Source organism: Hyla sarda, chromosome 10 (genome assembly GCF_029499605.1).
Source record: "Hyla sarda isolate aHylSar1 chromosome 10, aHylSar1.hap1, whole genome shotgun sequence".
NCBI lineage: Eukaryota > Metazoa > Chordata > Amphibia > Anura > Hylidae > Hyla > Hyla sarda.
This window is the reverse complement of record NC_079198.1, coordinates 52,981,441-52,994,627: the sequence shown is the minus strand read 5'-3', so window position 1 is coordinate 52,994,627 and position 13,187 is coordinate 52,981,441. Positions and strand designations below refer to the sequence as shown.

The following is a 13,187-nucleotide window of genomic DNA, read 5'->3' as shown; positions in this document are numbered from 1 at the left end:
TAATCTACTTGCATAATAATGGCGAAGTACAATATAAAGTAAGGGAAAAAAAACAATACTTTTCAAAATTGTTATTTAATGTTCTTTAGTTGGAAGCCCCTTAACTCACACAAGGTCCATAAAAAATCATCTAATCCATGCCATATCACAGAAACATTTGGCGCACGATAAACAGAAAATACTCCCAACTCTTGAACTTTGTAGGCAACTCAGCAACTTCTCCTCTGAACAGGTTTTGATAAATCTCCCCCAATTTTGAATTGTAAAATACTTCTACGTAATCACTATTAGGTTTCCATACAGGTTTTTTTCAGGAGTTTTTGGGCCAAAGCCAGAAGTGTATTCAAAAGGAATGGGAAATTTAAAATAAGAACTTATACTTTTCCTTCCTGCTGGATCCCCTTCTGACATTGGCTCAAAAACTGCAGTGGTTGTTTCCCCCCCCCCCCCCCCCCCCCCAAAAAAAAAATCATCAGAAAAAAAATTCTGTGTGGAAAGCTAACCTTAGGGTTGTAAAGACAAAAGACGTAAGTATGGTCTATGATTTTCACATGATTGTGTAAAACAGCTATTGCACATATTGGCCCTCATTTACTATTGTAAGTACATGTTTTGTCGGGTTGTGCACCAGATTCTGTCGCATTGCGCCAGAAATTCTGTCTGCGCCAGATTTTGCACCAGAATTGAAAAACTCCTGACTAACTCTCCATTTTGCTAAGAAAACCCGAAAAGGGGCGTGTTCCTGACATTTTCACAAAAACTCAACATATTTACTAAGGTTTCCACATAAAATGTGGTGGATTTGAGCAGAGGAAAACCAGACAGATCAGAGCATGTGTAAAAAAAGCAAAGTGTAGGGAAAGTGGAAAATGTAGGGAAACCTTAGTAAATACCGTGGGAAATAAATTGTAGGGAATTAAAACCCACAAAGAAACCTCCACTCCACTCTTAGTAAATATGGGCCATTATCTTAAAGGAGAACTATGGCAAAAATTTACATATAGGATAGGGGATAAGTAGCTGATCGGGGGGGGGGGGGGGCGGAAGGGGTCTGACTGCTGACCTCCCCCCCCCCCCCCTGGGCGATATCTGGGACGGGATCTGGCGGTCAGTGAGGAGGAGCATGTATTGCAGGCGGCACATGCTCCATTTATATCTATGGGATCACCAGCAAGAGCTGAGTACAGCACTCACGCATCATTGGCGCTCCCATAGAAATGAATGAAGCTTGTGCCTGTGGATAGGGGATAAGTTAACTTTTGCTGGAGTACTCCTTTAATGTTATGGTACAAAAAAACATATCAGATATCTGTACCTTTTTCAGAATCCGGAGACAATTCAATAAAGCTTCGGCATGCTTCTTCTGAAACAAAATGCAACATGAAAACAATGGCTACGTTTCCAAATGCATCTAGTATATAAACAAAACATTTGTTGATTTACTGTAGATATTGATCTAGCAGTTTAGTAATGTGGGCCTATTTTATGACAAAGGCTATATATTTTTGTACTCTGCCCACTCAGGGTATATGAAGTGCACTTTCAAGCTGAGCAAGCTGAGCACCCAGTGAATACCAGCTGCTATTAGCAGCCGTGAACCGCCAGTTTACGCTGATGTCCGCAATTAACCTCTTTGATCAATGCCGATCAAAGCACCTAAAGCTAAAAATGTAGCTGCCAGCGCTTTGAGTGCACTTTACAGGTATGATCTGGTAAAAGCGGGAAAATAATCAGGAAATGCGTTTTCAATTTACTAACAAAATTGTGTTTTATTTGTATAAATTGTTAGTTCGACCCTAAGTGCCCTTTATGTTTCTCCTTTATTGACTGATTCCATGGACTCAAGGGGGATTTATCAAAGCAATTACACAGGTTTTTTGTGTGGTGCTTTGGCGCAAAAAGGTCGCAGGGCATGTTAGTAACATAGTAACATAGTTAATAAGGTTGAAAAGACCAGAGTCCATCAAATTCAACCTATATCCCTCATGAGTCCCTACTGAGTTGACCCAGAGGAAGTCAAAAAACCCTCATACTTGAGGTAAAAATTCCTTCCCGACTCCAAATATGGCAGTCAGAATAAATCCCTGTTGTGCCACTTTTGTGCACCAAAGCACCGCACTGCTGATTTGAGAGAACTCACTATTCACAATGAAATCTCCCTAGGCGGATGCAGTGGTCATGAATCTATCATTGTGACTTTTCAGTGGGAAAAGTCACAATCCCCCTTTCTGGTGCAAGTCACCACCAAGCAGTCAGATCTGATTTTGTATGTTTTCCCCGAGCCACAGGCAAATGGTTCAAAACATACCCTGACAGTGTCAGGGCATGTTGGGAGTTGTAATTTGTAACTATTTGCCTGTGGTGCAGCAGAAACAAAAAAACATCTGATGCTCACCTAGTCCCGCTCCCTGTAGGTAGGTCTGCTGCAGATCAAGTTCTTCTCCATGCAGTCCCGGGATTCTCTCCTCCCAGCTGGTTTGAGGACCTTTCTTGCTCAGCCAATCAATGGAGGTAGCAGTGTCATGTGTCAGGCCAGTGATTGACTGAGCCTGTAAAATCCTATAAGCTGCTTGTCTGTGAGGAAGGAAGACACAAACCACATGCAGGAGAGAAGTGACATGGGCGAGGGAGATGGGATAGGTAAGAGACATGTGACATGGGAAAGAAGATATAACAGGGAGGAGAGATGTGAAATGGGGTGGAGAGATGTGATATAGGGAAATATGTGACATTGGGGAGGATGTGACATGGAGGGGGAGATGAGATGTTACATGGGAAAGAAGATGTCACAGGGAGGAAAGATGTGACATGGGGATATGACATAGGGGGTAGATGTGACATGGGGGAGTGGACATGAAATGGGGGAGATGTTAAATGGGGGTTGTATATAATATAAAGGAGATATGAAATGGGGGATAACGTGAAATGGGGGAATGGACATGAAATTGGGGAGATGTTAAATGGGGGTGTATATAATATAAAGGAGATATGAAATGGGGGATAAACGTGAAAAGGGGTGGACATGAAATGGGGGGGGGGGATAGATGGGAAATGGGGGAGACGTTAAATGGGGGTGTGGACCGGAAATGGGGGGAATGTGAAATGGACGATGGACATAATATGGGGAGATAGATGTAAAATGGGGGAGACTGGACATGAAATTGAGGAGTTTCACCATTTGTTTATTGTATCGCAGTCGCATATCGAAATCACAATATTTAAATCATTGCAATCGCACATTTTCCCCAAATCATGCAGCCCTACCTGACAATGAGAACATGCTGGAAGCTGTAGTTTTGTAACAGCTGGAGAGTCATAGGTTGGGGCCTGCTGCCCTAACGTGTGTCTCTCTGTGTGGTAAACAACTGCAACTCCCAGCATGTCCTGACTTGAATAAAAAAGTTTTTCTTAAAAAAAAAATTACCCTCCTTTCCCATTTCCCAAAATATTTTTTTTAAACAATGAAATAAATAAACGTTTGGTATCATCACATGCGGAAATGGCAGAACTATTAAAATAAACGTTAACAAAAATATCAAAATCCAAAATTGCTGATTTTTGGTCACATCACATCCCCCCCCCCCCCCCCCCCGCCTTCATAAAGCCCCATGCATAGAAAAATAAGAAAGTTATAGGGGGTCAGCAATACAATAGAGCAACACAGCACATAACACAGATACTTTTGAAATTGACTGTGCTGAGGTAATTTCCCCTAGCTGTGTATTGCTCAGACAAATTTATCATATGCTCTGTGCCATTTCATAAATTTTACACACGTCAGCACTTTCATAGATAAAAAATATTAACTGTAAAACATGTCTACCGCAGACAATAATGATAAATCCCCCCCCCTCTGACTTTACCGTTCTCACCTGGAGTTCGGTTAGAGATGAGGACCTACAGTAGTAAGGATACTCACCGGAATGGCCTATACAGTGTACTCAGCAGGTAAGCATATATCTACTCCTCTAACTTAATATATCTACTCATCTAGCCTCAATTTTTTGGTTTAGTGCTGCTGCATCCTTCTTTTTGTATTTTTGTATTTGTCCCAGGGCCATGCACCTGTGCATTTGGTTGTTGTGTTGGCTCTGTTTTTGTTATTCCTCTAACCTGTCATGTTATTTACAAAGGATAACTACACTCTGTTTTCTCTGTTCCTTCTTTTATATACATTTTCTGCACTTTACGGTACACAGCTGACATATTCTCTTTATTCTGTGAGTCAGTACAATTAAAATGATACCCATGTTTACATGCTTTTCTATTAATCTACTGTTTTTGAAAAAAGTCAAACTTGTTTTTTTTAAATAATTATGTTTAAAACTTCCCTATTCTGACCACCTATAATGTTCTTATTTTTCTATATATACGGGGCTGTATGATTGCTCATTTTTTGCACCATGATCTGTAGTTTTGATCAATACTTTTGTGTATATGTGACTTTTTGATTCCTTTTTTATTTTATTTTTTTAATTGTGATATGACCAAAAATTTTGCTATTTTGGCCTTTGGTATTTTTTTTATGTTTACTCTATGCACTGTATGAGACCATTAACATTATATTTCATAAGTCGGACATTTCCACATGCAGCGATACCATATATGTTTATTTATTAAATTTTCTTACATTTATTTGTAAAATGGAAAAAAGAAGTGATTACATTTTTGGAGGGAAGGGCTTATTCGCATGAATGTATGCCATCCCTCACCTCAAGAATGAAAAATGTTGACAGGGTTTTCTGGCCAAAACTCACCTACATTGTTTATAACCTGTGCCTTGGCTGTGCTTATAAGCTGATAAGTGGAGGACTGGACATCAGCAACCCATCAATTAACTTCTCATGGCTTATCCTGTGGATAGGCCCTTAATAATTTAAATATATCTTCTAACCGAGTTTTGGTGTTCAAAGATTTTATAAGAAATGGGCATGAGGCTTAAAGGGGTACTCCGCTCTAAACATCTTATCCCTGGGGTCCCACTGGCAGCGGCCGCATTTGTCACGCCATGCCCCTCTCCGTTCATGTCTATGGGAGGGGATGTGATGGCTAATACTGGCATCGCCAGTCATCGGGCACGGAGCAGAGTTCTCTCTGTGCACCGAATGACAGGGATACAGTAGGGAAAATCGCGGGGTCTACAGTAGCGGGACCCCCATGATCTAACATCTTATCCTCTGTCCTTTGTATAGGGGATAAGATATTTTCTAAGGAGTACCCCTTTAACAGATCCTAAAAAGCTATTGCTGTGCTTGACCCGTATATAGTAATGTGTATGGGCTGTAGTAGAGCAACACTGTCCGCTTGGTGCTCCCTTCTATGTAGATTTAACCCATGCTGTACCCAATGCTCTTCATCTATAGAATCTATAGTTAGCATTTATTGCACAAGTTGATCTATTCAGTATAAAAATCATGGTCACTGTTTGTTCCTACTTACCCCCTTGGTGTTTTTCACAGGAGAACCAAAAGCCAGTGTGAAAGTACTTAAACGCATATTTGTCATCCCCCGTCTCCCAGTTATAGTGAACTACATTCTGGTCCAATGTTCCATTGATGTCAGTCAAGTCGCTGTTTGTGGTGGTGCTGTTTAAACTTAGCATTTGGCAGTTTTTACTTTTTACTGCTGACAGGCAGGGAGGTTTGACCACTTTGTGGGTTCCTTCACACCAGTAACTTGTAAAGAAAGCTGCCACAGAGAAACTCAAAGCCAATAGGTTCAATACCACAGAGAGGAGTGACCTGTTTTTCCTGCTTAGTTCCATACTGGATAGAGATGCTATATATCCATGAGTGTTTTAAGTCTAATTTTCCATTGGCTTCACTTCAGTTTTTTCATAGTTTGCTACAGGCCATCTCACTGGTCTTCATCACTGCAAGGAATGTATCCCTTTGTTGTGAGCCATAGCAAACCAGTAAACTTATGCAAAATGTTGTTTTTATGTATTCCTTTAACAGTTCTTCAGTTTAACTTTTCATATAAAAAGCTTTACAAGAATGTAAAATATATTTACAAAAAATGCTTTAATTTTCATTCAATATAGAAGTTACATGCAGAGATGCGGAAGATAAGTATTTTTCCTGAAACATTATTGAGGATTTTATCTTTGTTTGATCATTCTTAGTGCTTTCTGAAATAGATACAAATATATGAAAGTAGAGATAAACTCCAGCTTCTCAAAGTACAATATGCACCAACCTAAATAACAGTACACAGCAGCGTTTCTTTGTCATATTAATAGTAACAGGCAATTCAAATCCTTTTTACATGTACTTTAGCTAACATTGCATTGGTAGGAGTCTGTTAAGAAGGCCTTTTCAATAACTGTCATACAGCCAAACATTCAAGTTTTTTCTTTTGGGAGCGGAGCAGCAAGCCATAGCCAGACAGCTCTAGTACAGACATATCCCACCCAGAACAATAGAGTTGGGTAGTAAAAATCCAGCATGGCTGACCTTTCTCTCCACCGACATCACCTGAGTTAGGGGGGACATCATATACCTTAGACAGTTGGCAAAACCTACCGAAAGTGGCAAGTTTGGTGGCCTTTAGTCTAAGGTGTATGGGCACCTTTACTTGTAAAACCCACCTATGCCTGACCACAGTGGCCATAGTACTCAATAAATTATATCAGCTTCCACTAATTTCATTAGAGTATGTCCAGTAGAGGCCCGGATATTTACCAATAAAGGAATAACAATAACAAGTAAAACTAAATAATTCTTATTATTCATTCATAGCCAATGCAATTATCTGCTAATTATATGGTACCCATGGCAGTAGAATGTATAAAGATAACTAAAGGGGTTTTCGAAATGAAGACATTTATGGCATTTCCACAAGGTTCTACCACTGGCCTGTGTCCTCAGGTGGTTTAATGAGTATCTGTCACCAAACTAAACTTCTAATATATTGTTCCTTATGTAATTATAAGACACTTTGCTATCTACTTGCTATTAAAATTTGCAACCTTTATATGTTTTTATGTGATTGAAAAACTGGCCACTAGGTGGCTCTATTCTGTTCCCTGCTGCGAGTCGAACAGTTAGTTTGGCCTCCTCCTGGCCTGGAAGGAGACCAAACTCAGGAAGTGTGTGTGGGGCATGGCAAGGCACAGCTCTCGCAGGCTTCAGTGACGTCACGCATGATGAGGAACGCCCAATTTCTCCTGCGAGGGAAGTTAGGGGTGTTAGGAATAGTTAGGGAATATAATCTGAATTAGTTTAGAAAATATGATTTGATGACAGGTATTCTTTAAGGGTTCCTTGCTCTCCACATAGGTTTGGGTCTTAGATGTGGGGTATACATCTGTTACGCATTTATAGAATATCTTTTGGGAATAACCCTTTAAGACATGGTGGGCTACCAAGTTTACACTGTGGAATTTTTCATCAACAGCGTAGAAATTAGGGACTATTCAGTAATAATTTTTCTTTACCATTACATCCTACCCAATATTACCCCAAAGAAGACATCACTTATTGATGTATTATATAAAATAGCATCAGTGAAGATTTATCAAATTTACAATTTAAATAAAAATCTAACAATAAAAAAATCACGTAAAGCTAATTATAATACATGTTTATGTATTTACAGCTTAATGTCTTTTAAATTAATACTCTGACAAGATTTGCATGCAAGATGCTTAAAAAAATGCATAATTGTAAATGCATAATTTTAAAGGAACCCCCACCCATGCATATATGTGTTTGGTTCAATTTACAGATGTAGCATATATGATCTTTGTAAAACCACAAATGTAACCCTGTTACATTGGATATACTGTAGGTCTTTGATTATTGTTTAGACCTTGCAAAGTTAAAAGAGTAAGAGAAATTTGTGTTCTGTATAGCTGATACATGTAACATTACGGCAGGAATAGAGGATCTAGTTAGCTAAGCTTAACCATATAAAATGAAAAGCTTTGCTGAGACATTTCAAATTGTGGAGACAAAATACAAAACACAGGTAAAGCTCATTGAAAATATACTTACATGCAGTATTCTTGAGAGCAGAATCCACAAATAATAACTCTGAAGCGTATTACTTGATGTTTGCAACAGATGATAGGAAAGGAAGACATGAGAGTTAAAAATCATTTGACTAAGGATGAGCTGGGAGGATGATGTCTTCTCTACTACAACACCAGACAGGCTTTTTATTATGATGTGAGAATGAGTAAAGCTGATTAAAATGCCTTGATTATCTGCTTGGATGACCTAACATCAGTTTTATGGGAGATTAACAGGATTTTAAAAACATTAGCAGCTATCTGGGTACGGTCTTAACGCACACAAACAGCTGACTTCATTACAGATCTGGCTACAACAAACTGCTTGCATTCTATCCAGAATTCTATCAAAAAAAACATTTTTACATAATAGACACATGTCTACCAATATATCTATCTACTGTCTGTATGTCAAGAATTCTATCATCAAGACATTTTTACATAATAGACACAGGTCTACCAATATATCTATCTACTGTCTGTATGTCAAGAATTCTACCATTAAGACATTTTTACATAATAGACACAGGTCTACCAATATATCTATCTACTGTCTGTATGTCAAGAATTCTATCATTAAGACATTTTTACATAATAGACACAGGTCTACCAATATATCTATCTACTGTCTGTATGTCAAGAATTCTATCATTAAGACATTTTTACATAATAAACACAGGTCTACCAATATATCTATCTATTGTCTGTATGTCAAGAATTCTATCATCAAGACATTTTTACATAATAGACACAGGTCTACCAATATATCTATCTACTGTCTGTATGTCAAGAATTCTATCATTAAGACATTTTTACATAATAGACACAGGTCTACCAATATATCTATCTACTGTCTGTATGTCAAGAATTCTATCATCAAGACATTTTTACATAATAGACACAGGTCTACCAATATATCTATCTACTGTCTGTATGTCAAGAATTCTATCATTAAGACATTTTTACATAATAGACACAGGTCTACCAATATATCTATCTACTGTCTGTATGTCAAGAATTCTACCATTAAGACATTTTTACATAATAGACACAGGTCTACCAATATATCTATCTACTGTCCGTATGTCTAGTTTTCCATTTTAACAAACACCTGTTGTTTTAAAGGATTTTTAAAAAGCTGCATGGTTTTGTCAGAGTAACCCATCAAAGAAGTGACAAGGCGATTTTTGTGCTTTCAGTACTACCATTGAGCTTCTGAGAGTCCCCTCCATAGTTCACAGCTATTTTCCATTCTTTCCATTTCAGGGGGCTGGACCAGAGTTTGGCTGTTTGCCAGTAGTGCCCACACAGGCCTTACTGTAACTTACTTTACTGGCCAATCACAGCATAGCACAGTGCATACTACTCTCTGCTATGCCATAATGCTGGTGAAAAAGCACTGAACAGACTTCCCTGTGCTATTCGAATAATAAATTGCAGGCTTTGTTATAAGTTACGAAGTATTAATGAAAGCAGCAGAGAACGTACTAATAAAACAAAAGAATGAGGCAGTAAAGCAGGGAAGTTATTATGCAGGAATTTAACTACCCTACTATAAACTGGGAAGCTGAAACCTGCAGCTTCTGGACCTTACACTAACAGATAGGCCAGACAGAGTATCCAAAGTAAAGGTAGGGGGTCACCTTGATAAAAGTAAACACAAGCTAATAAGTCTTCATTTATACTGTAATGAAATGTCTACTGGAGGGCTACAAGCACACTTCAGGAAGGCCAATTTTTCCCAACTAAAATAGGACCTAAATGACACAGAGTTACACTTTGCACTCAATAATAAATATAGGAAAGCTGATACATTTTTAAGAGTATCCTGAATAGAGCCTCTGAACTTGTGAGAATAAATGTGTTAGAAAAAGTGATAAAAATCAATGGGGTTAATCAAAATAGTTAGAGATGTGATAAATGATAAGAGGAAAGCGTTCAGACTACTGAAATAAGTAGATAGTGGGGAGGAAGTCGCAAATTATAAGGAGTTCCTCGCTAGACAGAACTTTGCTGCACCTATGATTTACATAGTTCATAAGTAGAGATGAGCGAATCGAAGCTGACAAACCCAAATTCGTTACGAATTTCATGAAATATTTGATTCGCAACTAATGCGAATATCGCCACGATTCTGTCTTGCGAATCGCATCATTAAACTCCATTTACTGCGGTCCAGGCTCCACAGGGCATCTAAAATAGCGGATCCACATGTCAGTACATGGGGCAAGGAACATTGGGAAGGCAAGGCGGGAAGGGAAGTAGGCGGGATGACCCTGAATCACATGCAGGATGCAGCCTATCAGCAGCCAGTCACCCCTGTGATGTCACAGCCCTATATATTCGGCATCCATTTTGCAGCTTGTCATATCATTCATTACATTGCAAAGAGATAGGACAGACATCGCTGTGTTTGTTACACAGAAAAGCGGTATAATACCTAGCAGTCCATTCGTAATAATATTTGACAGAGTGAAATTTTGTGCTTAGTACACAGCTTTTTTGTGCTGCAGCACTGTTGTGTTCTGCTGGTGTTGAACAAAAAAACTTTTTTTTAAGCATGCTGTACTGCACTTTTCTGCCCTCATAATTGTGTACCACATAAACATCTAAGTAGTGTACTATTTTGTATCTGTTAATCTGTCAAGGGCCTACATACTGTGAAAGGACAGCCAAAAGTAATCACCAGCTGGTGTTTTACTAAAATACATTTTTTTAAGCATACTGTACCGCATTATTCTGCCCTCATAAGGGCATACCATATACCTACATCTAAGTAGTGTACTATTTTGTACCTGTTAAACTGTCAAGGGCCTACATACTGTGAAAGTCCAGGCAAAAGTAATCACCAGCTGGTGTTTTACTAAAATACTTTTTTTTAAGCATACTGTACCGCATTTTTTCGGCCCTCATAAGTGCATACCACATACGTACATCTAAGTGGTGTACTATTTTGTGCCTGTCAATCTGTCAAGGGCCTACATACTGTGAAAGGACAGACAAAAGTAATCACTGGCTGGTGCTTTACTCCAATGCGTTTATTAAGCGTACTGTAGCGCATTTTTCTGCCCTCATAAGTGTATACCACATACCTGCCTCTAAGTAGCAGGATCCAGAGTTTTTTTTCCCCTTCTATCCTGATTATCTACTATCGAGTGAGGCTGCCACCTCCTTGACATCTCTGGACGGCTGCACCGTTACTTCCAAACCGAGACAATCCAGGTTGCTGCATGCCTAATGCAACCAGGCAAGGTGAGTGGTTATTGCATATACCGCTCACTCTAAATATTTAAATCTGATCAAACCTACTGCCCTATGAGAGCTCTGTCTTTTTTTTATTCTTACACAGTACAAACCTGTTAATCTGTCAAGGGCCCAGATACTGTGAAAGGCCAGGCAAAACTACTCACCGGCTTGTGTTGTTACTTAGATACTTTTTTAAGTGTACCGTAGCGCTTTTTGTTACCCTCATAAGAGCATACCACATACGTACATCTAAATAGTGTACTATTTTGTACCTGTTAATCTGTCAAGGGCCTACATACTGTGAAAGGACAGCCAAAAGTAATTACCGGCTGGTCTTTTACTTCAATACATTAATGAAGCGTACTGTAGCACATTTTTCTGCCCTCATAAGTGCATACCACATACCTTCCTCTTAGTAATGTACTATTTTAAACCTGTTAATCTGTCAAGGGCCTAGATACTGTGAAAGTCCAGGCAAAACTACTCACTTACTTGTGTTTTTACTCATATACTTTTTTTAAGTGTACTGTAGCACATTTTTCTGCCCTCATAAGTGCATACCACATACCTACATCTAAGTAGTGTACTATTTTAAACCTGTTAATCTGTCAAGGACCTAGATACTGTGAAAGTCTGGTTGTGAAGCAGTTCCTGAAGTGTTCCCCCATTTGCAAGACATCCTAACGTTGGGAAGGAAACTTTGCATGCACTCGAACACCGCAAAGCACACCCTCCTTGAGCTGCAGCGTCAGAACGGTATCCCGGTGTCTGATTTGTGACTTTGCCACACGTTGGAATTCCACCCTCCATATGTTGGACTGACTATATGAACAGAGAAAAGCCACCACCGATTTCTTGATGATTCAAGCTGATAGGGGTACTCCCCTGTGTAGCTTCAATGTCAACCAGTGGCAGCTCATACGTGACACCTGCTGATTGCTCAGGCCCTTTAAGGAAGCCACATTATTGATAAATCACCAGGATTACGGGATGAACAACGTAATTCCATTGCTTCATTTCTTACAACACGTGTTGGAAACGATGGTTGGTCAGGGCACTGGAGACGTGGCGCCTACATCTCACAGCCTCATTAGCCTTGTGGGGGCTGAACTGGAGGAGGAGGGGGAGGGGCATAGTAGAGCACAGTTTAGGTTTCACCAAATGGGCAGTTTTTCTAGTAATCTGACAGGAGAGGAGGATCTGGAGCAGCCAGAGGAGCTTGAGGGTTATGAGGAAGGTGCCATAGAGGACCCAAATACACCGTGGCAGTATGCAGTGGAGATGGAGGCAGGGAGTCCCTCCGGGTCACTTGCACAAATGGCACAATGCATGCTCACTTGCTTGTGTAGTGACAGCCGAATTGTCACCATTCGGCAGCGTGCTGACTTGTGAATCTCCACATTATTGGACCCTCACTACTGCCACAAAATAGGGGCCTTTTTTACACCCACTGAGAGAGAGGACAAAGTGACCTACTAAAGAGGCATCCTATGTAGTCAGTTGTCCGTTTCGGCTCCATCGTCCATCCTCTCGCAGGTCCCCTGCGCACACCTTCCACTGCCATGGCTGCTGGGGAGGGGGGGGGGGGTGACAGAGCAGTACCAGCTCCACCAGCATCAGCCTGAGACTACAGTCGCTGATGAGTAGCTTTCTTCACCTGCATATTGAAGCAACTCATCTGCAGCAGGTACACCTGGAGCAGGACCTGAACCAGCAGGTGGTGGCATACCTTCATGAATCATGCATGGATCAGCCAGGATGATAGATTGACCATGGTGCCACACCAACACTTCCCAAATATGGATAGTGCAAAACAGATTTAAGGCCCTGCTCCCCAGTTACAAACATTCCTCTGGAACAGACCTTTTTTAACCCACCTTCGTCACCGGGTACTGGTATTGCCACCCACCGCACCACTCTGTCACCG

At 40.0% G+C, this 13,187-nt stretch overlaps 1 protein-coding gene across 4 annotated transcripts in view; it reads right to left on the bottom strand.

Annotated features, from left to right (window-relative positions):
- The window catches only part of LOC130293360 (germ cell-specific gene 1-like protein), a 101,114-nt gene that overhangs the window by 37,855 nt on the left and 50,072 nt on the right, over window positions 1–13,187 (bottom strand). The window contains exons 2-4 of one of the 4 annotated variants that reach the window (XM_056541948.1): window positions 7,998–8,049; window positions 5,440–6,130; window positions 1,316–1,363 (exon numbers count right to left, since the gene is read on the bottom strand). In XM_056541948.1, the coding sequence (XP_056397923.1) occupies window positions 1,316–1,363; window positions 5,440–5,764 (373 nt within the window). In that variant the 5' untranslated portion in view covers window positions 5,765–6,130; window positions 7,998–8,049. Of the gene's footprint in view, window positions 1–1,315; window positions 1,364–2,395; window positions 2,572–5,439; window positions 6,131–7,997; window positions 8,161–13,187 lie in introns of those variants that run through there. The other 3 variants (XM_056541949.1, XM_056541950.1, XM_056541952.1) reach the window with 3 other exon arrangements.